Source organism: Miniopterus natalensis, chromosome 9 (assembly GCF_054644295.1).
Source record: "Miniopterus natalensis isolate mMinNat1 chromosome 9, mMinNat1.hap1, whole genome shotgun sequence".
Classification (NCBI taxonomy): Eukaryota; Metazoa; Chordata; class Mammalia; order Chiroptera; family Miniopteridae; genus Miniopterus; species Miniopterus natalensis.
The window spans coordinates 274,819-298,004 of record NC_142089.1 but is presented as its reverse complement, the minus strand read 5'-3'; the positions used below and the strand labels follow the sequence as shown (position 1 = coordinate 298,004).

The 23,186-nt window shown below is 64.7% G+C and overlaps 3 protein-coding genes across 4 annotated transcripts; 2 read left to right on the top strand and 1 right to left on the bottom strand.

Moving 5' to 3' along the window:
- Window positions 1-331: 331 nt before the first annotated feature.
- Window positions 332-2,317, bottom strand: B3GALT6 (beta-1,3-galactosyltransferase 6). The gene has a single exon (XM_016221272.2). The coding sequence runs from the start codon at window positions 2,315-2,317 to the stop codon at window positions 1,316-1,318; it is 1,002 nt and encodes a 333-aa protein (XP_016076758.2). The 3' UTR covers window positions 332-1,315.
- Window positions 2,318-2,579: 262 nt separating this feature from the next.
- SDF4 (stromal cell derived factor 4) lies at window positions 2,580-13,789 on the top strand. Of its 2 annotated transcripts, XM_016221287.2 has the most exons (7): window positions 3,730-3,862; window positions 5,528-5,880; window positions 7,578-7,714; window positions 8,222-8,335; window positions 11,801-11,959; window positions 12,275-12,450; window positions 13,242-13,789. In XM_016221287.2, exons 2-7 carry the CDS (start codon window positions 5,576-5,578, stop codon window positions 13,416-13,418), a joined length of 1,068 nt encoding a protein of 355 aa, XP_016076773.2. In that variant the 5' UTR covers window positions 3,730-3,862; window positions 5,528-5,575; the 3' UTR covers window positions 13,419-13,789. The 2 variants fall into 2 exon arrangements, with proteins under 2 accessions (XP_087676865.1, XP_016076773.2); XM_087820739.1 differs by lacking the exons at window positions 3,730-3,862; window positions 13,242-13,789 and adding an exon at window positions 2,580-2,663 and having other exon boundaries at window positions 12,275-12,534.
- Window positions 13,790-16,447: 2,658 nt separating this feature from the next.
- TNFRSF4 (TNF receptor superfamily member 4) lies at window positions 16,448-18,875 on the top strand. The gene is made up of 7 exons (XM_016221280.2): window positions 16,448-16,589; window positions 16,855-16,977; window positions 17,372-17,473; window positions 17,729-17,795; window positions 18,238-18,434; window positions 18,552-18,680; window positions 18,771-18,875. The coding sequence occupies exons 1-7, from the start codon at window positions 16,448-16,450 to the stop codon at window positions 18,839-18,841; spliced, it is 831 nt and encodes a 276-aa protein (XP_016076766.2). The 3' UTR covers window positions 18,842-18,875.
- The last annotated feature ends 4,311 nt before the right edge of the window (window positions 18,876-23,186 follow it).

The window sequence follows — 23,186 nt, the reverse complement described above, 5'->3', positions numbered from 1 at the left end:
ATTTCTGCAATGGCCACACCACCCACTGTTCACATCTAATGAGGAGAGGAAAGCCTGGTGTCCGGAGGATGGTGGGTGTGCGAGGCGATCGCCTGGCGCATGTCGTTGCCTTCTGCAAGAGGACATGCCGGCCAGCCAGCCTGTTTTCTTAAGACAGAATCTGGGAAACCGCATCAACATTCCAAGGGTCCGATTCCTGGAACTGGGCACAGTAACAGGCGCAAGAGTGAGAACCACTTGCCCCTGTGTGGCCACGAGGAGGCCGTAAAAGGAAAGTCTTCTTAGGAATAGACAATAGGACTGACTAATGTGTAAACTGAAAAGAGAAATGTACAGTTTTAAAATTCTTCCGTGTTTAAACACACACGCAGCGACGGGTCTTCAGCTCACGCTGTAAAAACAGATTAATCCACGGATTCCAAGTTCTGATAGAAAAGCCTTCTTAAATAATTTAAAAAACACTGAGACCACACACTCACAACTGGAACTCTTATCTACACAAACTTAACAGTATTTATAAATAAATCACAGGCAGGCGCTGAGTATCATTTACCATAAGTTCACTCTAGGGAGACAAGGAGACCAAAGCTAGTTAACGTAAAACGAAGTTCAATCTCAGACTTACACCCAAAGACACCCACAGAAGACATACTGGAGGTAACCTGCCTGAAGGAGACAGCAGCAGTTCCCATAAAAGCCACTGGGTTGCAACACAGCTGAGTTGCAACTGGTTAGGGCCTGCGATCAGTTTACAAAAGTCACAGCTCTCGATGCAGAGTGACTTCCTAGGCGGACGGTTGAGACAATGGCCTTAGGACGTGATGTAGTCCCCTCCCAGAACAAGTCAGATTTGCGTTTGGGGTCAGCTCCAGCCTCCGGGCCTTCGTCCCTGGACTTGGGACATGACAGTGGGACAGCCGGTGTGTGTTGTGTGCGCGCAGAGGGGCTGCAAGCCCCTGCAGGCCCGGGAGGTTCTTCCCCGCTCCCACTCAGAGCTGGGCATCTTCCCAGCCCAGGCAAATGCTAGTGGAAACCCAGGGGCGGGACGCTTCTACCTGGACATGAGGCATTGCCCTGGCGAGCCCCTGGGTCCGCCAGACCCAGAACAAGATGCTCTTGCAATACTATAGGTGTGGCCCCTGACGTGCTCGCCCCTGGGTGCAGACTGGAGCTGGGGCCCAGGAGTGGTCCGCGGCGGCCTGGCATCTACCCGAAAGCCCCGCTGGTCACCAGATAAACTAGGTCGCCTTGAGCGCCGGTCTTATCCAGGCAAGCGGCCAGACCTGCGGGCTCCCCCGGTGTAAGGCCAGGGCGCTCAGGGGATGCCCTCCTTCCTCTGGCAGCACTGCGAGGGCGGCGCGGACCAGTCGTAGACGTAGGAGAGGCGCAGCTGCACCTCCTGCTTGCACAGGCGGCCCTCGCGCGTCAGCGTCTGGTGCTTCTCCAGCATGTCCTCCAGGCTCTGCTTGTGGGTCACCAGGTACTGGTTGCTGCAGCCGCGGGACTTGTACTCGGTGTCGAAGCGCGGGTCGTGCTCGCGCTGCACGTCCACGGGCGCCAGCCAGGCGCCCACCGACACGTCCTCGCTGTGCCAGGCGCGCAGGTACTCGCGGCTGAGGCGCAGGTAGCGCACCAGGTCGGCGGAGAGCACGTAGCCGCCGCCCAGCGCGTAGGGCAGGTAGTAGTCGCAGAGCTGCCAGGCCGCCTCGCGCCAGCGGCCCCCGGGCTTGACGCGGCCGCGGCCGGAGAAGAAGCCCCAGTAGAGGCGGCGGCGGCGCGCGGGGTCGCGGGCGCGCAGCTCGGCCAGCAGCGCGTCCAGCCGCGCGAACGAGTCGTCGTCCGCCTTGAGCACGAACTCGAAGGCCACGTGCTCGTCCAGCCAGGCCAGCATGGCCAGCACCTTGGCCGTCAGGTTCTCGTAGGCGTCGCGCAGCGCGGGCAGCAGCAGCAGGTCGCCGTGCCGCGCCTGCTCGCGCTCCAGGGCGCGCCGCTCCTCGGCGCCCAGGCCGCCCGTGCCCACGGCGAAGCGCGCCCACACGTCCCCCGGGCCGCCGCGCCGCGCCGCCGCCAGCCACGTGCCGCGGACCACGCTGCGCCGCTCGGCCGCCCGCGGCGCGCTGGCCACCAGCACGGCCAGGAAGGCGGCGGCGCGCGCGGGCCCGGCGGGCGCGGGCCCGGGGCCGGGGCCGGGGCCGGGCGGCGGGCGGGGGCCGTCGGCCGAGCAGCGCGCCAGGTAGAGCAGCGCGGCGCCGCACAGCGCCAGGCCGCCCAGGCCCAGCGCCGCCCGGCGCCGCCACGCGCGCCGCGGCAGCTTCATGGCCGAGCCGGCGGCCTGCGAGCGCGCGGAGACCTCCCGGGCGGTCCTCGGGCCGCGGGGCTGCGGGCCCGGCCGGGCGCCCGTCACATGGCCCGCCCCCGTCACGTGACCCGCCCCGTCACGTGGCCCCGCGCGCGCGCTCCTCACGGGTCGCCCAGGGAGGACCGGCGGCCGCTTCCGCCCGGAGGCAAGATGGCGGCGCTGGCGTCGTCGCGCGGAGGTCGCGCCCGCCCCGCGCCCCGGAGGCCCGCCTCTTCCCGGAAGAAAGATGGCCGCGGCCTAGCCGAGTGCCCCCCCCACCCCGGCGGCGTCCGCGTCTTCAGAGGCGCTCGGCGACTCCTGCGCGGTGAGTGCGGGCCCGGCTGGGGCGCGGAGGCCGGCGGGCGGCCCCGGTGTCGGGGACACGGCCCGGGGCGCGGGCAGCGAGGGGTGACCTCGCCGTCCTCGTCTGCGGAACGGGGGCCGTGACGCCGGCCGGCAGGACTCGGTGGGGACCCGCGCTCCGCCCGGCTGGCCGGCGCCATCGCCGCGACCGCGGCTGGAGCAGCTGTTAGAATAAGCGCTCGCGTCTGGGGCGACAAGAAACGAGTTTCCCGGGGAGGGACACCCAGGGGTGGCCCCGGAGGGTCGCCCCCTCGCGGCGGGGCCCGTCGGCGCTCCCGAAACTGTGGCCTCGGGGGCGGGGCGGGGGGCGCGGGGCCGGGTCAGCGCGGGGCGGGCGGGGCGGGGCCCGGTCAGCGCTGGGCAGGGGTCGGGGCGGGGGGCGCGCGGGGCCGGGTCAGCGCGGGGCCGGGGCGGGGGACGCGCGGGGTCGAATCAGCGCGGGGCCGGGGCGGGGGCCGCGGGGTCGGGTCAGCGCGGGGTCGGGGCGGGGGACGCGCGGGGTTAGATCAGCGCGGGGCAGGGGTCGGGGCGGGGCCGCGGGCGCCTGCGCAGTGGCGCGCAGGTGACGGCCGTGCGCTGCCCGCGGGCCCGAGAGGCGACGGGGTCCCTTCGTCCTCCGCGCGGTGGGCCCTGAGCGCCCTGAGCGCCCCAGGGGGCTGCCCGGTCCCGCGACGCCGCCTGGGCCGGGGGACCTGGGACGTGGGGCCGCCCCCAGCAGGAGGGGCGCCCGGACCCGCCTTGAGCGCGGCCTGCACCCCCAGCTGCCTCCCTGGGCCGCCGGGTCCCTGCCGCCGCGTTCAGGGCGCACTTTTTCCCTGTGAACTCTCACCTGAGGGTCTTTTCCACGGACTTTCTGAGCGGAAGAGGGAGAGGGAAACGGCCACGTGAGGGGCACACCCGGGGGCTGCCTCCCGCACGGCCTGACCGGGGCAGGGGGTCGAACCCGCAACCCGGATACCTGCCCTTGACGGGGAATTGAACCCGTGACTCCTCGGTGCACCCGCGATGCTCTGACCACGGCCCCGGCAGGGCCAGTGTAGGGTTTTGCCGGACGCTGGTGTCTTCAGGGTCCCGGGTGTCCCGCGTGGCGGTGCAGCTGGAGCGCCCGCCTGTGTCCTCGCTGTTTTGTCGAGGATCAGGGCGCGGGGATGGCGTGACTGGGTGTGTGGATGGAGGGCCAGGGCGCGGGGATGGAGGGCCAGGGCACAAGGATGGCGTGAGGGGGCGTGTGGATGGAGGGCCAGGGCGCAGGGATGGAGGGCCAGGGTGCGGGGATGGCGTGACGGGCGGGGACCGAATGCCCAGGGAGGACAAGGAGGAGTCCCTGGGGACGTGGCTCCGGGTCCATCCCAGCACTGGGAGCACAGTGGGGCAGCTGGGGCCGTAGTGGGTGTGGGGAGGGCACAGGCCCCACACACCTGGGAAGGGACATCAGGCTGCCCTCCAAGGATGGAGACCAGAGAGCAAGGCCTCGTCGAAGGGCCCAGTGGCACTTGGGTGCCAAGGACTTACGTGCAAAGGCATCAGTCCATCAGCGGTATTAGCCAGGAGGGTGGGGCAGAAAGGAGGCACCAAAGAAGCAAGTGGTGGCATCTGCCAGCACTGCCAGGCCAGCTGGAGGAGCCGCTGCCAGTCCTGTCCCTGTGTGGCCCTGTGTGGGGGGGGGCTGGCATCCTGGTTCCTAAACCCCCCAGTGCCCCAGCTTGGCTGCTGACGGTACCCAGGCCTGAGGAGAGTGTGTCCAGGGCCACCACCTCGGGCCCCAGGTGCCAGTGGGTTTCTCTCTGCTGCTCCTCCCTGTAGAAACTGCCAGAGGAGGTGTGTGTGTGTGGGGGGGGGGCTCAGCTGCACCTGGAAGGACAAGCAGATGTTTGCAAAGTGGACACACTATGAGAGGAACAGGCTAAGGGCAAGAAGGAGGTAGAGTTCCTTTTGGGACAGGTGAAGTGTGGAGGTCCAAGTGGGGAGCTGGGGAAGCAGCTGGGCCCTGTTTCTGGCTCGGAGGGGCCCTGGAGAAGGAGCCCAGGGTGTGAGGGAAAGCTGGCAGGCCCAGGTGGAAGGGGCAGGTGTGGGCAAAGGCTGTGGCCATGGGATCCCTCACATGGCCGTGTGGACAGAGGGTTCCTTTGCCGCCAGTCCCAGGTACACCTAGGATGACAGACTTCTTGAGCACTCCTGCCTGAACATGAGCAAGGATGTGTTGTGTGTGCATGCGTGTGTGTGTGGTTACACACGTGTAAGTGCATATAGGTGTATGCATGCTTGTGTTAATGTGTATGTGTACACACATGTATGTGTGTGCACTCACTGTACTCAAGTGTGAGCACCTTCAGGGGTCACTGAGTTGGGAAGGTAGGAAGGGACTGGTGCCCTGCTGGGTGGGTTTGGGTGTTTGCTGGTGCCAGGCCCAGACCTCACAAAGCCTTGGGGTTGGGAAGAGAGCTTCCTGTTTCATAGGGGGAAACTGAGGCTGAGGAGGTCAGGTGGCTTAGCTAAGGTCCCAGAGCTCACAGTGCTGAGTTGGGATCTGGAGAGTGAGTTACCATGACTCGGGGGTAAGCCCTGATGCTGGGAGGGACGGAGACAGTTCTTGGAGCTGCCACTGTGGGCGCTGAGGAGGGGCTGCTTCCTTGAGCAGGAGAGACCAGAGCTGGAAACCCAGTGTCTTTGAAGAAGGAACTAGCACCATGCCTCGTGTGGGTCCTAGAAGCTGTCTTCTCAGCCAAGTGTTTGCTGGGATCCGTCCAACAAGCAGCTCTCCTTGTCGGGGCCTGACGGCCGTGGACTGTGGCCTTACTTCCCCGCCTGCCTCTCCTCTCTCCCCAGCTTCTGGCCACACTCGCAGGCCATACCGCAATCCGGACCCAGGGAGCCATGGCGTCCAGGCGGACTCCCTGCAGTGCCGTGGCTCCTCTTTCCCTCTGGCTCCTGGGCGTCATCCTTCTGATGGGTGTGTCTGCCCGGCCTGCCAACCACTCGTCTTCCCGGGACAAAGCAGGCCACAGGGAGGACAGTGAGATCCTGCCCCCGGACCACCTGAACGGGGTGAAGCTGGAGATGGACGGGCACCTCAACAAGGACTTCCACCAGGAGGTCTTCCTGGGGAAGGACACGGGTGGGTTTGAGGAGGATGCCGAGCCGCGGAAGAGCCGGAGGAAGCTGATGGTCATTTTCTCCAAGTAGGTGCTGGGCCGCGGGCCTTGGGGGTGCATGCCTGGTGGCCAGCATTGGCGGCCCTGTTGGTCCAGTCCTGGCTTTGCATGGTGTGTGAGGTGACGCGGGGCCTGCTTGGTGACGTGCTGTGACGTGTGCTTTTGGTTGACAACACTCGGGAAGTTAGCAGGGGTTGAGCTGAGGACGTGCAGCCTGAGCAGCATGCTGGGCCAGGAGGGGCTCAGAGGGCCAGAGCCAGGGCTGCCCCGTCCCAGGACCTTACAGCCGGAGGCTACGGGGTAGTCTGGAGCAGGGCCTGCCTCGTGCACAGTGGCCTCGAGCCAGTGTCTGCAGTGGTGAAAGGCGGTTGATCGTGGGAGTGGTCACAGCAGGTTGTGTTCAAGTTAGGTGAGGCCTGGAGGTGTGGGGAAGGCTGAGGTCATGACTGGTGCACGGAGCTGACTGGCGAGTGGGTGTGAGAGCTGGTGATGGGCACGTGTGTCTGGAAGTTCCTGGAATACCGGGTGAGAGAGTCAGGTGATGGGGAAGCAGGACCCATGGAGGGAGCAGACTGGGGGCACAAGGGGGCTTGGGCAGCTGCCGCCCTGTGCAGGGTGGTGGTAAGGAAGGGGTGAGGTTGGTCTGGGGGGACCAGGCAGAGGATGGAGCGCAGAAGCTGTGGGGGTCATGCTGGGCATTTCCAGGCTGCAGTGCAGTGAGAACGCCAAGCCTGGGGACTGTCAGTATCAAACCAGTTCACTCACCTGGCACGTGTTGTGGTCGCCATGCACACAGCCATATGCTGGGGCAGGATGGGGTCCACAGGTCCTGGGCTCCACACCCAGCCTTGTGGGCTGCAGGTTCTCAGGGTTGTTGGTGATGTGGTGGCCTGCGGGTCATGTGCTGGGACCTGGAACTCATGATTGGACTCCAGGAAGGAGAGTGGGGGTGGTCGTCCAACCATGCTAAGCATATGCACAGATTGGTAGGCTGTGAGGTTGGACGGCCTGGGGCTTTGGGGCCGCCCGAGGGAGGTGAGGGGCTTCATGGCCACAACAGGAGCTGAGGATGAGTCCTTGACAGCTGGACTCTGTCTCTGTTCCACAGTCCGTCAGCCTCATGTCCTCACCTGTGAATCAGGTCAGTGAGCACCCTGCTTCCTGGGTGGGTGAGAGAGACCTGGCACACCCTGCCGTCCACCCACAAGGGGACCAAGAGCAGGGGCAGACAAGGGTGGAGAGCCAATGGAGGGTAGTGGGGCTGGGGGAGGGGGGTGCAAGACACAGGAGAGGCTGGGCAGGCCTTCTGAAGGTGGGATGGACAGGGTGCCTGTGAGCTTCCTGCAGGCAGAGGGAGCTGGGACAGCAGGAACCCGGGCATCAGGTCCACTGTCCTCGGCGTTGAGGGTGAGGTCTGGACACGGGGTGAGAAGTTGGAGAGAGGACCACGGCCAGATGAGGGCCTCTGAGGTTCACCACTCAGAAGAAAGGAGGAGTCAGAGAGGAGCCGCCAGGGACTGGAGGCCCAGAGCCCAGAGCTGGGACCAGCAGTTAGCTTGTCAAGCCCTCCTGGACAGCTCCCTTGCTGGACATGAAGAACTGGGTACAGACAGGGTGTTGCTCTTCGTGGCAGTTTCTCAGCTGCCTGTGGAGCCCCCGGCCATCCTTGTGTCCTTCTGTCTGCCAAGTCCCAGGCCTTGTCCGACCTGCCCTTTTGCTTGCAGGGTGGATGTGAATGCTGACAGGAAGATCAGTGCCAAGGAGATGCAGCGCTGGATCGTGGAGAAGACGGCCGAGCACTTCCAGGAGGCCGTGGAGGAGAGCAGGGTGCACTTCCGCACGGTGGACCCCGACGGCGATGGTACCATCCCCACCCTGACCTGACCCCAACGGTTCTGGGGGACCCTGACGGGCCTGGGGGACCGGGATGGAGGACGTGAGAACCCGACAGGCCCTCGTGGGTGCTGCCCGAGAGGCCACCTCCCAGCTCGCTCTGTGGCCAGGATGGGGGCTGGATAGAGGTTGGAGCTGGCACCTGTGTATGTCTGTCTCCACAGCTGCCTTCAAATGAGGATTTTTTTTTATGTTTTTTTATTGATTCTTAGAGACAGGAAGGGAGAGAACGAGAGAGAAACATCAATCAGTTGCCTCCTGTATATACTCCAACCGGGGATCAAACCTCCAACCCCGGCATGTGCCTGACCGGGAACCGACCTGGCGACCACTTGGTGCCCAGGATGGTGCTCGCCCACTGAGCCCACCAGCCAGGCCGCTTGAGGATTTTCACAGACGCCTTGAAATGAGTGAATCTCTTTCTGAAAGTGTTTGAACGTTGTCAGAGCCCTAACAGGACGGTTTGCTCTCTCAGGCCGCGTGTCGTGGGACGAGTACAAGGTGAAGTTCTTGGTGAGCAGAGGTCACGACGAGAGGGAAGTTGCTGCGAAGGTGAAGAGCAACCAGGAGCTGAAGGTCGACGACGAGAGTGAGCGCCGGGCCCGGGCCGCAGTGCCGAGCGGGCAGATGCCGTGCGGGGGGATGCTGTGCGGGCGGGATGCCGCCGTTCGGAGGCCCCCTGTGGGGTCGGGGCCCGGCAAGTGGGTGGGGGCACCTGTGTAGGCGCAGAGACCAGGGGCGCTGGGGGCGCAGGTCCTGCCCCTCCCCTCCATTTTCAGTGCCGTCCCTCAAACACATCTCACTGGTATGAACTTGGCGCATGAGGGTCCTGGCGGGTCCACCTCGGCACCAAGAGACTGCGCCCTTCACTGGTCACTGTCTCCAGCTTGCCACCCACCCTTCCTTGGGCATTTGCCCACAGCCCGGTATGGGTTGGGCTTGTTGGGGGTGTTGTGAATGCACCACGTGGCGCCCGTCGGTCCTGTTCTTTCTTCATTGGTGGGTCGTCACCACCATGGTTCCTGGGGCTGTGGGACGGACGTGTGTGCAGGATTCGCTCAGAGGCACCTCTGCCCTGACACTGTCCCTGTGGGTGTCGTGTCCCCTGGCTGCTGCATGGAGTGTGTCAGCCTTGGTGGTGTCCCTGTTGCCCTTCCATCCTCTGCTCTGAGAAGGTCCTGTGGCCACTGTGTTCCCCTCCGTGTCCGTACGTGGACCAGGGCACTGCTGTTCCTGGCAGTCCATCTGCCATCAGCCCTGCAGGCCTGCCTTCCCGGCCTCTAATCCCAGATCCTGTGTGTGCCTCGCTGTGCACAGGAAAGAGACTGAGTCCTGTCAGCCTCCCCCAGGGCTGCTCACCTGTGCTGTGGACCAGGGTGCCGACAGGTGATGGTGGCTCAGCCTCCCCCAGCCCTGCTCACCTGTGCTGGCCCAGGGTGCCGACAGGTGATGGTGGTCAGCCTCCCCCAGCCCTGCTCACCTGTGCTGTGGACCAGGGTGCCGACAGGTGATGGTGGTCAGCCTCCCCCAGCCCTGCTCACCTGTGCTGGCCCAGGGTGCCGACAGGTGATGGTGGCTCAGCCTCCCCCAGCCCTGCTCACCTGTGCTGGCCCAGGGTGCCGACAGGTGATGGTGGCTCAGCCTCCCCCAGCCCTGCTCACCTGTGCTGGCCCAGGGTGCCGACAGGTGATGGTGGCTCAGCCTCCCCCAGCCCTGCTCACCTGTGCTGGCCCAGGGTGCCGACGGACAGTCGTGAGGTCTGGGAATGGACAGCTGTGCCCTCCCTGGCCCCTGCCCTGCTTCCTCATCTTGTCTCACCGTGTGAGCTGGGCTCCCAGGACGCTGTCGGGAAGGGCAGGAGAGGGGCGTCCTTGGCTTGCCCCCGACCTTGGCGGGAGAGCTTCAGTCTCCTCGGTGAGCACGGCGGCAGCGGTGGGTTCGGCAGATGCTCTTCACCAGGTTGAGGGAGTTTCCCCTCTTCCCCGTTTGCTGAGAGTTTTGATCACGAACAGTGTTGGGTTTTGTTTGGTGTTTTCTGTGTATCCAGTGACGTGACCACGGGTTTCCTTCAGCCCTTGACACGAGCCGGTCGGTTTTCAGGTCCAGCCCCGCACACCTGGGTGAGCCCACCTGGCGGTGGCGGTAACTATACCCTGTTGGGTTCCACCTGCTGTTGTGTTGCAGGTTTCTGCACCTATGTCTGCGAGAGACACCGATCTGCAGCTTTTTTTCTCATAACGCGTTTGTCTGGTTTACGGGTTGTGGTGAAGCTGGCCTCGCAGAATTAGCCAGGAGGGTTCCCTCCGTTCTGTCTTCCGGCAGAGGCTTCCTTTCCAGGGGGTGGACTCACCAGTGGACCCTTTGCTTGTACTCTTTCTAAGGCCTTTGTTTTTATGTCCCAGGCGTAGTTTTGTTTGTGAACCAGTCTGAATTTTTTGGTAACAGGTGAGTTAAGCTCAGTGACATATTTTGTTTCTTTTTTCCTCCCACTTTCCCCTCTGCTGGCGTGAGGCTTAGAGACCAACCTTCCCTCCTGTCCGCGGCGGCCTGGCTGCTCTCGCGGCCCGTGGGGCTGCCTGCGCGGTGGGGGTTACACCTCACACCTGCATTGTTTTTGCTCAGCCCGTTGGACTCGGTGTCCCAGCAGCTCCCCGCCCTGAGCGGTACCGTGTGACCCTGGTCTCCCAGTTCACAGCCCATAACCCAGGGTGGGGTCCTCATTCCGTCCTCGCTAACCCCGTGCACCGCGCTTCCCCGTGGTCTCTCGAATGTCTGCCTGCCTCTTTTATGTGCTTGTCCTGTGTTCCCACTGTGTGTCCTGCGGGTCAGGCTCCCCCTGAAGGCACCTGGGTCCTGGGGCCTCTGTCTCCTCCTGCTGGAGGGGGCGACATCAGAAGTGGCTGCTGGAGGCCTGTCCCCGCCCTGCCTGCACCTGCCTTAGGGAGCTGGTGTGTCTGGGGGTTGGGACGTGTCCTCTGGGACTCGGAGGAGGTGAGTGTAAATCCCGCACTGTCCCCTTGGCCTGTCCCTTGCTCTCGTGTCTGCTCTCCTGCGTGTTTGACAAGTCGTCGTTTCCCTTTCAGTCTGGGGGAGCGGAACGGAGGGCAGGGGCAGCTTGGGGCCACTCGGGGCCTGGGTTCCCGGGGCTGCTGTCACAACACACCTGACGGCCATTCCCTTAGGCGCTTGGGGCAGGCCTGTCCCCGGCGTCCGTCCAGCTGCTGGTGCTGTGGGCGTCCCTGCTTGTAGCCACGTCACTCCAATCTCTGTTTTAAGTGGCCTCTCACACAAGGGTGCTTGACACTGGGTGTAGGGCCCACCCGCAGTCCCAGGTGGTCTTGTCTTAGATCCTTAACTCAGTACAGCTCCAAAGATCTTTCTCCAAATGGGCTCGGCTCACAGGCTCCAGGTCGACGTACAGAGGGCTCCCACCTTGGGCCCTCTGTCCATCACTGGGCAAGGCCTGGGTGTCCCTGCTTCCTGCTGAAAGCTGGTAGGACCTGGGACCAGGGAGGGTGGAGAGACCCTGCGCCAGAGTCCAGATGGTCACTGAGCGCATGTGGCCCTCGGTGGTGACCCTTGCTCTCACCCCAGCACCCGCCTTCCCACAGAGGGGGAGGGAGAGCTTGGGGCAAGCTCGCGTCGGAGCTGGAGAGAGGGTTTTCCTCAGGGCCTCGCCCTCCGCACCCGGCACCAGTCCTGGTTCTGTCCCTAGTCAGGGCGTTTCCCTGATGGAGCAGCAGGCCGGGGCTGCACCTGTGACTGTGGAGGTCTGTGCCCAGGGGGCATGGCTGCACCTGCTTGGGGGGCAGGCCTGTGTCTGAGACTTGGGGGGCTGTTCTGGGGGAACGTCTGTGTTGGGAAGTTTGTGTCTGAGGGGTGAGTCTGCGCCATTCACTTCTGGGGGCTGAGCTCTCCCCTGAGGGGCAGGGCCTGTGGCCTCACTCGGCCATGTCCTGGGCTGGCCTCAACATTCAGGCAGTGTGTCTCGGAACTTTCTGGGTGTGTGCAAGTGTCCCAAGCGTTAGGATGCTCACAGGTGCACCTCTCTCAGCACAGGAAGTCCTGGAGAACCTCAAAGACCGCTGGTACCAGGCGGATAACCCTCCGTCAGACCTGCTGCTGACCGAGGACGAGTTCCTGTCCTTCCTGCACCCCGAGCACAGCCGTGGCATGCTCAAGTTCATGGTCAAGGAGATCGTCCGGGACCTGGGTGAGGCCAGTCCCATGGCCCTGCCTGCCGAGGGGAACAGCGGGACCGGGGGGCTCGCTGTCTGCTCGGCCCCTCCTCGCGCGAGGTCATTGTGGGTGGGTCCCAGGCCAGGGTGGCCTCGGCTGGCTGTGAAGGAAACCCAGCCTTGTGAGCACTGTGGGGCCTCAGCCAGGTTTCCAGCTGGCCCGTGAGGCTCGGCTGTTTGGCTTCAGTCAAGTGTCACGGGCACAAAACCCACTTGGTTGGCTCTTCTCCATGGCCCTGGGGGTCCTGTGCCCACTCGAGTTCTGTACACCCTCCTCCCGTTGTCCCCAGACCAGGATGGCGACAAGCAGCTCTCGCTGCCCGAGTTCATCTCCCTGCCTGTGGGCACCGTGGAGAACCAGCGGGGCCAGGACATGGATGACAGCTGGGTGAGAGACAGGAGAAAGGAGTTTGAGGAGCTGATTGATGCCAACCATGATGGAGTCGTGACCATGGCAGAACTGGAGGTGAGCGCGGGGGCCCCATGGATGTGCCCGTGCCCGTGTGAGGTCATCCTGAGCCGGGAAGGCAGTTAGTCACTTGGTCACTTAGCGGGACCTGGAGCAGCTGAGCCTGTGTAACAGCCTGCCTCTGATGGCCGCAGGCTCCCGGGGAGGCCCCACCAGCCAGCACCGTTGGCCTTCACGCCCAGCAAGGTAGCCCTGCTGTCCCCTGGGTGTGGGTGCCTGGGGGACACCGCTAGTCCTGGCTCTGAGAAGCTGCTGTCCGTCGGGGGTCAGGGCCAAGGGTGTGGGTTGGAACCTTCCTGTGCACCGTTGCACCCTCGTGTGTAGGTGCCTGTGGAGGTGTTTTCCCTTTTGGGTGAGTCATTTTGTTTTACGTGAGAATTCTCTGATCCTGGTGATAGCTGGGGGGCAGCTCTGGGTTAGGGGTTTCTGTCTACACCGCAGTCCTGGGGGCCCATTCTATCCCTGTCCATGTGACCGACAGGCCCCTGGCTCCATGCCGGGCAGGGCCCCTCCCCCACCCCCTTGGGTCAGCGGAGGAGGTGCCCATGGCCCTGAGCCACTGCCAGCCTGGCGTCTGTCTTCCTGAACATTCCCGACATCCCCGCGTCCCTGTGCTGCGGGAACTCTGGCAGGTGCCATAGAGAAGGCAGAGCTGCTGTGGCAGTAAAGCCCAGTGGCTTCCTTGAGGCCACGGGCGCTGACCCTGGCCAGGCGTCTGGTGGGTGGGGTGTGTCCCGGGTTCTCGCGGCCAGGCCGGGTGGGTGCTGACAGGTGTGGCGCCCTTGCAGGAGTACATGGATCCCATGAACGAGTTCAACGCCCTCAACGAGGCGAAGCAGATGATCGCCATTGCAGACGAGAACCAGAACCACCACCTGGAGCCCGAGGAGGTGCTCAAGTACAGCGAGTTCTTCACGGGCAGCAAGCTCATGGACTACGCCCGCAACGTGCACGAGGAGTTCTGAGTCCTGCGCGCCGTGTGTCGTGTGCCTGATGCAGCATTCGCCGTGTGCAGGAGTCCCGCGTAGTCACTGCATCTCGCTTCTGAGAACTCGAGCCTCGGGGGGGCCTGACCACATCGGGGCCTGTGGGCTTGCTGCCGTGGGAAACAGCACGGCTCCCGGTCTCCTTGAAGCTGCAAGGTCGAGGGGGTGACTGTGCTGTTGGAATCCAGTGTGGCGGCGGGCGGCGGCCGAGAGCTGCTGTCACCGTTCAGTCTCCAGGAAAACACACCTGTGGCAAGGATCACTCTAACTTACTTCGCAGTGTAGCCCCTCTTTCTCCCAGCTTTATCTTTTTGGTGGACAAAAACACATAAACGGTAATTTCGAACATTTGTGGCCAGGTGGCTTCCCCTTGGTGTTTTTGAGGCGGGGGACGGGTTAGAGTCCTGCGCTCGAGTGTGGTGTCGTGTACTGGGTTGGCAACGGGATGGGGGCCACTCCAGGGGTGTGAGGGAGGCAGGGTCCAGGTGGGGCCGCCCTTGAGGGGCCAAGAGGGAATGGCAGTTCCAGGTATAGAGGGTCATCTGGGGACAAGCTGTGGGCCACTGCTTTAGGGCTGGGGCAGGGTGGGGGACAGGGGGGCCCAAAGGGGCCTGGAGCCTGGGGACAGGAGGGAGTGGAGGCTGCTGGTGGGCCAGTCCCACCACCCTGTGCTCCCTGTCCAAGACCTTCCTGGTGTGTGGGGAAAGAGGATCAAGCCCTGAGAGTTTAAATGACAGGATCCCTGATCCCACCCACCTAGTAAGTGGCCACCTCCCAGCACCTGGTCCACCCGCTGGTCCCTCCTCGTAGCCTGTGGTGCCTCAGTGCTCAGCTCACTTGGCCCGCAGGTTGGCTCAGGCCTTCGAAGGTCCTGCTGGGGTGGTCTGCTCTGGCCTGAGCAGGGGCCACCCTGAGCTGCCCCCTTGCCACAGGGACCCACTTCCAAGCAGCACGGGGTCGGGGCCGCCACAGAGGAGCCGGCGAGGTAACACCTGGGTTTCCAGGCAGACGCAGCAAAGACTTCTCAGAACTAAGACAGGAGCTGGGAGCTTGTGGGAGGGAGGTTGCAGTGGGCCAGGCCCCAGGGGCGGGGGTGGTGAGCAGGCCTGAGCTCGTACAGATGTGGCCTGAGCGCCTGGCCAGCTGGACCACAGGGTGGAGGCTGCGTGACATGCAGCTCTCGTGCCCGCGGGTCACCGTGAGCAGACGCCCTGGGCGTGGGCTGGAAGTGCCGGACCTCGGGCAGCAGAGACCCACACTGCCGGAGAACAGGTGACCTCACGAGGCCAGGGAAGGAGTGGGTGCTGCCGCCAGGCTCCGTTGCCTCGGAGAAAACACTTCTTTCAGCGTCAGCGGGAGATGGGACAGGCGCACACGCACCGCGCACGCCAGGCTGCCCAGTGCCCTGCCCCCCCGCGGGGACCCTCGCTGCAGAGGCTCAGGGAGGCTGACCTGCTGCGGCGGCCGTGTCGAGGTGGAATTTCCCGGAGGTGGGCCGGGAAACGGCTTTACCTGAGCTGCTCAGGAGGAGGGGACTTTCCAGGCTTTCGTCCCTGTGGGAGGCTTCTCTGTCTGAAACTTCTCAGATTAGCTGTCTAGGTATCTTGTGCCAGGGGCAAGATTCAAAATACGAAAACAACCTGCGACGCCTCCCGTGCCTCGGGCACCTGGCGGTACCGGACGCGTGTGCGTGCCTGTGCACACGTGTGTCTGCTGCGTGCACGTGTGCATGCATGTGCGCGTGTGTGCCTGTGCTCTTCCGTTACACACCGTAGTGCCCACCTGTCCTGGGACCGCCCGGTCCACGTCTGAGGACACGACGCGCCCCAGGATGGTTGAGTGGGCCACCCAGCCTGCCCCAGTGGACCCTGGGAATGCCCGGGACCAGGGCTCAGCCACGCTGGTGGTTTGTCCTCGAAGGGCCCCCCAAACAGGCCCAAGTGCCCTCGGGAGCAGCCATACTCATACCCCAGCATGCAGGCCAGACACATGCCACACGGACACGGACACGCACACACGGACACAGGCCCACACGTGTTCCCAGGCCACGTCACGCCCAGGAGAGGGAGACGCCTGCTCAGCCCCACGTGCTGGGTGTGGACTTCGACATCCAGGGGTCAACCAGGCTGAGGCCTCTCCTTGGCGTGCAGACGGCCACCTGCCTGTGTCCTCATGTGGTCGTCCCTCTGTGTGGCTGTCCTGGGGTCGCTCCCTCTTCTTGCAACGACGCCAGTCCTGGGGTCAGGCCCCTCCCTCATCTGACCTTATTCACCTCCAAATATAGCCACCGTGGGTGGCAGGGCTTCAACATCTGAATTTGGGGACAGAGCAGAGCAGTCCCTCCTACCTGCTGTGCCCAGACATACCTGGCTGCTCCCAGGCACCTGCTCTCCCAGCTGCTGGCCGCTGCGTCGGTCCCAGCTGGTCCTGAACTCCCGGGCGGGTGATCACGCTCTGGAGCCGGGCACCCCTCTGCCCCTGCAGCTGGTGCTGAAGGAAGGTCCTGACCTCGTGTGCTGCCTTGGTTTCCCCGTGTGCCCTGCGCCTTCTGCTGAGGGTTGCGGGTTAGCGTTCATAGTCCCCCCCCTCCTCCCGAGGGGTCTGCCCTGTGCAGGGACAGGGTGCCCAGAAGGAGCAAGCGTGTGCGGGGCCCTGAGATCACCCTGTCCGGGCAGCTTGGCCGGGCTGGACAGTGGGCAGCCAGGCACCCAGCCGCAGGGGCTCCACTTCCTGGTGAGATGGTGTGGGAGGGCTGATGGGTGGGGCGGGTGCAGACCAGATGCGGGGGGCCCTGGCCTGGCCCTGGGGGGTTGGGGGCTGTGGGTCCTCACTTTGGCCCCCAGTCTGCATGTGGCGGGAGGGCTGAGCCTGAGGTCAGTGGGCACACCAGTTGAGGGGTACCCTTCTGGTTCCCTCCTCCTGCCCTCTCCGCCCCTCCCCCAGCTTTTATAGCCACATCCTGCAAGGAAAACACTCAGACTCCTGCACAGCTGGTGAGTGTAACAAAGATGTGTGTGGGTGCTCAGCGGCCCAGAGCACCCTGTTCAGCCCTCCTGCTCCTGGGGCTCATGCTGGGTGCTGCGGCCAAGCCCAAGTGTGTGGGGAACACCTACCCCAGAGGCAACAAGTGCTGCCACGATTGCAAGCCAGGTGAGTGGCCTGGCTGTGGGGTAGGGGAGGGGTGCCCGCAGGGACGCAGGGACGGGGGCGTGGAGGACATGGGAACGGGGAGACGGGTTAGGGGACCTGCGGGTGAGATGGGGGCACGGACATGGGGACGGGGCGATGGACACACCGGTGCTGCGAGTGCCGCGGGTGTTGTGGGGACAGTGGACTCGGGGTGACAGGGTGGATGACGCTCTGGGGTGGCGAGGGACCTGGGACCAGGTCTTGAGGAGCCCTGACGCCCCCCCAGGTTACGGGATGAAGAGCCGCTGCACCGAGGACCAGGACACTGTGTGCCACCCGTGTGGACAGGGCTTCTACAACGAGGCCATGAACTACGAGGACTGCAAGCCTTGTACTCAGTGCAACCAGAGTGAGCGCCCCCCACCTCCGCCCGCCGAGACCACATTCATAGGACGCTCCGGGGCCCCCACAGCCGCAGAAACAAACCCCAAACCACAGCGGGGCTTGCTCCGCCCGGGGGTCCCCAGGGATGTCTCCCTCCTCCCGGGGGGCCGAGACTAAGTGGAGTTGGGGTGGAGCGCCTCTCGGCCACATGGCCTGTCGGGCCACGGAGGGTCCTGCTGGAGGCTGGGAAGGGAGGCCAGGCCGCCACAGGGCGTCCCTGGGCCACGTGGCCGAGAGGGACGCCGCATCCAGGGGCCAGAGGGAACAAGGAGCCACCAGGCGCCGAGGGGGCTGCGGGCCTGGGGGAGGTGGCTTTGGGCCCTGGGCCTGGTCCTCCAGCCCCCGACTGTGCCCCTCAGGAAGTGGGAGTGAAACTAAGCGGATATGCACACCTGTGAACGACACCGTCTGCAGCTGCCGACCCGGCACCCAGCCCATCCACGGCTTCAAGCGAGGAGTCGGTGGGTGAGCCCGGGCCAGGGTCAGGTCCACGTCCCCCACGTCACATGCTGTGACCTCCCCCCCAGCACTCCTGACCCAGGCTGGCCAGGCGCCCCTCCCCTAAGATGTGGGTTCGGAGGTCGGGGGCTCCGGGTCAGGGCCAGTGGGTGGAATGTGGGCAGGGAGGGGCTCCCAGAGGCCTCGGGGGGTTGAGTGCCCAGTGGCACAGGCCCTGCCGCCACCGTCTGTGACAGACAGCACTGTCTTTGTTGCAGACTGTGCCCCGTGCCCCCCAAGACACTTCTCCCTGGGCAATAACGAGAACTGCAAACCCTGGACCAAGTGAGTGTCCCAGGGGCTGGATGGCTCAGGGGACCTGGGGGCCTGGGAACTGGGAGCCGGGCTCAGACTCCTGCTCGGCCCTGGCCCTGCCCAGTCCTGTCCCACCGTCCTTCCTGCTGGGCTGACGCAGGTGTGAGGCCCTCATCAGCCACAGCTGGGAGGCCCCTCTTTAGACATCGCGGTGGGGCAGGGGTTTGGGGTGAAGGGTCAGGAGGAGCCCGTGGGGGGCAGAGCGAGTGAGGGGACATGGGGGTGAGCAGTGGCCTTGCAGACCCTGCAGGCGGGGCTGAGGTTCCTGGGGGAGGGTGGCAGGGGCCTGCTTTCCGGAGTCGGATGCAGCCGGAGGTGACGGCGAGGACGCAGCCTCCACAGTCCTGTCCCAGCCCTGGGCCGGGAGGAGTGGGGGGCGGGGGCCTGGCCTGATAGCACCCCTCCCCCTCAGCTGCACCTTGGCGGGAAAGCGCACCCTGCAGGCCGCCACCAGCAGCTCCGATGCCATCTGTGAGGACAGGACCCCCCCTGCCACCCTGCCCTCGGAGACCTGGGGCACCCCAGCCTGGCCCCCCACCACCCAACCCACCACAGCCTGGACCAGGACCTCACAGAGGCCCGCTATACCCCCCACAGAGCCCCCCAGGGGTAAGGGCACCTGGCCTAGCCCAGCAGGGCCCCCAACCCAATGGGGAGGGGGGCGTGGGTGGGACTGCCCTGGCCTTACGCTGGTGGACCCCACTCCAGCAGTGCTGCTCCCTGCAGGCCCTGAGCTGGCCGCTGTCCTGGGCCTGGGGCTGGGCCTCGGCCTGCTGGCCCCCATCGCTGCTGCTCTGGTCCTGCTCCTGCACTACAGGGCCTGGAGGCCACTGTCCAACGCTGCCAAGCCCCCCGGTGAGTGCTCGCCGGCCAGCCAGACACCCTGAGGCCAGAGGCCCGGCCCGGCCCGGCCCCACCTCCCCCTTCATCTCCCCTCTTCCCCAGGAGGAAACGCATTCCGGACCCCCATCCAAGAGGAGCACTCGGACGTCCATTCCACCCTGGCCAAGATCTGATGTCCGCAGGGATGGCGGCTGGTGCTCCAACCCAGGCTGGGTGGTGGGCGTGTCCCCAGGCGCAGGCCGCCACCCGCTGGCACCCCACCACCCCATCGGCTTCTCACCTCGTCACCCTATCACCCCCTTGGCTCGTGACCCCATCCCCCCGTCTCCGCGGCGCCCTGTCACCTGCCCTGCACCGTTCTAGGTGCTTCTGGGCTGGCACCTGGGCCCCGCTATGTATGCCATGCATACTCCCCGCCCAGGGCGGTGTCCCCAATAAACAGTGTTGGCTAATGTGGGTCTCTGTCTGGGTGCCCGTGGGCTGGGGCTGCACCTTCATGGGGAGGCTGGGGGCATCTGAGGCAGGGGTGTGGGGTAGGGGCTCAGTAGACCACTCAGGCCTGGGCACTGTCTTGCTTACCCTCTGGGCACATCCCAGAACCTGTGGGGGAACGTGGAGGTCAAACAAAGACCATGGGCAATCGGTCAACGAGATCCTGAATGTGGGCAGGTGGACCCGTGGCCCCCACAGCGAGGCCCACGGCCCAGGCCCGGGGGGGTGTCTGGCTGGGGTCCTGGGCTGGGTGCTCATGGAGCAGGGGGAAACCGAGGCCCTGTCCCCAAAGGGGGCGTTGAGGATGTCCCCAGCTCTGTGTTCCTCCCGGAGGGCCGAGGGCAGCTTCCTCCCCCCCAGCCCCTCAAGTCCCACACCTGCCTGAGTTTGTGGTGACCCGGACCCCCACCTATGCCTTCAAGGGCCCCTCAGTCTCTGAGGCTGCTTGGTGCCCTCTGGGTGCCCAGGGCCCAGCGCCGCCCGGGGCCCTCGTGAGTGGCCGTGCTCCCAAGTCCTGCAGTCAAACGCCGCTCTGGGAAACTGGAGGTGCCTGACGGGACATGAACAGAAAGGTCCCAAAGTGAAAACCCACCCTGGCCGGTGCGGCTCAGTGGTTAGAGTGTCGGCCTGGACACCGAGGGTCTCGGGTTTGATTCCTGGTCAAGGGCGCGTACCTGGGCCCCAGGTTCACTCCCCACCCCGGTCGGGGCACGTGTGGGGGGCAGCCAGTCGATGTGTCTCTCACATCGATGTTTCTCTCCCGCTCTCTTCCACTCTCTCTGAAAATCAATGGAAAAATATCCTCCGGTGAGAATTAACAAAAAAAAAATTTTAAAAAGTGGAAATCCAAACGTCCACCGGTGGCCAGGTGGACAGAGACATCGCGGCATGTTCAGACAGGCCGCTGGCCAGCCCTCAGGGACAGCACTCCTCTGTGTGCAGCGTGGACAGGCCGCTCGTGGTGTTTTGGGAAGGAGACCAGCCCGCGATGGCCCCTCCGGGCCGCGTCCTGAGTGCACATGGCCCGCCTCAGCGTCCCTTCCAAGGAACTGAAGGCAGAAAGTGCAGCGGAAGCTGGGATCCAGCCGTGGAAACGCCGACGGAAACTGTGTGAGACCAGCCAACGTGAGCGAGACCACGAGCCACGGCGGGAGGTGGGGCCCCCCTTCCGCGTCTGAGACACACTTAGGAGCTACGGCGAAGGACTCAGAAACGAAGCACTCCACGCATGAGCGAGCCTACTGGGTGCGCTTGGCAAAGACTGGGGGAGCCCTGCTCGGCTGCAGCCCCCCGTCCCCTCCCGTCCCACTGCTGGGGTGTCCTGCCAATGGGAGCTCCCTGCGTGCCGTAGCCCCCGGCACCCGGACCGCGGTGTGCGCAGCGGGGAGGACTCTGGGCTCTGGTTTTGGCGGAGCCTCAGCACCCCGCCCTCGAGCCGGCTATTTCGCCCCTAAAGTCAGCCTCCAACCTTTCCCTCCTCAAACCTCTGACCCCCGTCCCTGGACCCTCCAGCTGCGAAGGGAAGGAAACCACCCTCCCCCCGGCAGCGGGTGCTCGCTGAGCTCCCACAGCGAGAAACAAGGCGATCGCCATTGACGTGGGGACGGACAGTGGCCCCCACGTGGACCCTGAGGGATCGGCCAGACCTTGGGGCTTGGAAGGTCGTGGGGAAGGGCTTCCTGCCCAAACTCACCCCGAGCCCAGCTACCCCACGTCTGCCCTGGGACAGATGCGTGGACAGGGGGTGGTCATCTCCTTGTAGCTTCTACACACCCCTCGCCCATGCCTGGCTCTGCTGACAACCCCCGGACCTCCCCCTCTCCCGGCCCTGCCTGAGTCCCAGGCCTGGGTGTCGAGCTGTGTCCCGCTGGCCCCCTCCCCGCGCCTGGGAGCCCATGGGCGCCCGCCCGCATGTCCCCACCTGGCGCCCCATCCGACCCTGTGGGGCGCCAGCTCTGTCTCTGCACCCTCCCCGGCCCCCAGCCCTTCTGCTAAACGCCAGACTCCCCCGTGGGACCCTCACTGCCCTGAGCTCCGGTTACTTCTAAGCTGAAATAAATGATTCAAAAACAGGACTGCTTCTGAGATAACGGAAAATGGAAATAAGCAGATAAGCGCCTCGCGTCCCGGTGCCCGTCACGGAAACCACACTTGCCGAGCGGCCTTCCCCAGCGGCTGGAACAGGAAGGAAGGCATGGTGCGGATGTCTCCTGACGTCACCCTTGGCTTTTTAAGACCTCGCTCGGTGGCTGTGTGGTCAGGTAACCTGGCGCTTTCGTTGCCGTGGTGCTGCAGGTGGGGGCAGCGGCTTGGCCCCCGGCCCACCTCTCCGGTGGACTTTTTCTGCAGATCCCTGCCCGGCCCAGCTGCCCCCTTGCCACCTTCACCCCCCCCATAGCCAATTCCAGAAGGTTCTAACCGTCCCCGCTTCCAGAAGGACCGAGTGACGCAGCACACGGTCCGACAAGCATCCCTGCCGGGGATTTATCGTATCGTCTGGGCCACAGGGTACTGGGTGCGAGCCAGAATCGGGTGGCCCGTGCAAGCAGACCTCACCGCTCATGCCTTTAAAATGAGCAGTGGCAGGCGGTCCCGCGAGGCCCGAGTCTCCACTCAGCACCTTTACCTGGCGTCCAGGTATGACCAGGCGGCCTCCCTTCCCCACCCAGCTCTCAGGCCCACCTCCCCCTAGGAGCTGAACGGAGGTCTCAGGGCTCCCCGCCCACGGTGCCCGCCAAGTCCCTGGCAGCCACGGTCCCCCTGGCGACTCCTCCCTGAGGAGGGCTCGTGCACCTCGGGATGGAGAACAGCGTTGAGTCACAGACCGCCAATTCCGGCCTTTTCCCTCAGAAAAGGAACTGCTGCCTCGTGCAGGTCTCAGAGGGGCTTGAGCCAGGTCTCCTGCGTCTGCCCGCGTCACAGCCGGCACCCCCAGCCCGTGGTGGCACCCAGGGCACGTTCTTGAGACCCCGCTGCCACCCCCAGCGTTCCCAGCAGTCTTCCCCAGCTCCCCTGTGCCGAGCCTCAGCTGGAGGGCTGGGAAATAAAGCCGAGCAATACAGGCAGCCTTCCCGGAGGAGGTGGGCTCCAGAACCCTTCAGTGCCACATGGGGAAACTGAGGCTCAGAGAGACTAGGGACCTTTTCAAGGTGGGTTGGAGGCTGTTCTCTGTGGCTCAAGGGCTCTGTCAGGGGCTGGCCCTCCACAGCCTCCAGGATGACCAGGTTTGTCCAGGGAGATCTGGGTTCAGCAGAGTTGCAACCAGACAGGCCTCCTCTGGTCCAGGCTTCAGGCGGCTGGAGCTTCGGTCAACGCCCTGGCCTCTCCTCTCCAGCCCTCCCCACACCCTCCCGAGTCCTGAGGGGCTCCCTCGGTTGGGACAGGTGAGGGGCTCCCCCAGGGGCTCTGAGCCCTGGGCAGGGGGCCCGCAGGCTGCAGCCCATGGGGGTGTTTGGGGCGCCCCAGTCTGCTGGGTGCTGAGCTTAGAGCTGAGGTCTGGAGGGTGTGGCCATGCCCAGGGCAGGCGTGGGCTCTGGGGCCTGGGGGCTTCCTGGAGGACCAGGGAGAGCTTTAAAAGCCCGTGCCCCCCACCCCCCCAGGAAGCTGAAGGTGGGAGGGGGCTCAGCCAGGAGCCAAGGGGTACAGCAAGGGAACAGTCCTGGCATGGGGGGTCTCCTCTCAAGCCCACCTGTGGGCACTGCCCACCCTCCACGGCTCAGGGCCCAATCTGCCACCCACATCCGGAGCCCACCCTGCTGCCCTCCTGCCCGCAACCCATCTCTCCGGACCTGGCAGCCACAGGTTTTGCATAGATAACATCTCAGACCTCTGCTCTGCCCACAACCCCGCTGGGGACGTCTGGGCAGGAGTTCCTGGGCCAAAGGGCGCAGACACTTAGGACCCCCCCCAAGGCCACCCCACATGTGCCTCAAGCTCAAGTGGTCAGGTGCTGGGTGGGCTCCGTTAAATTTTAAAAAAATAGACTTTATTTTTCAAAGTAGCTTTAGGTTCACAGCAAAATTGAGG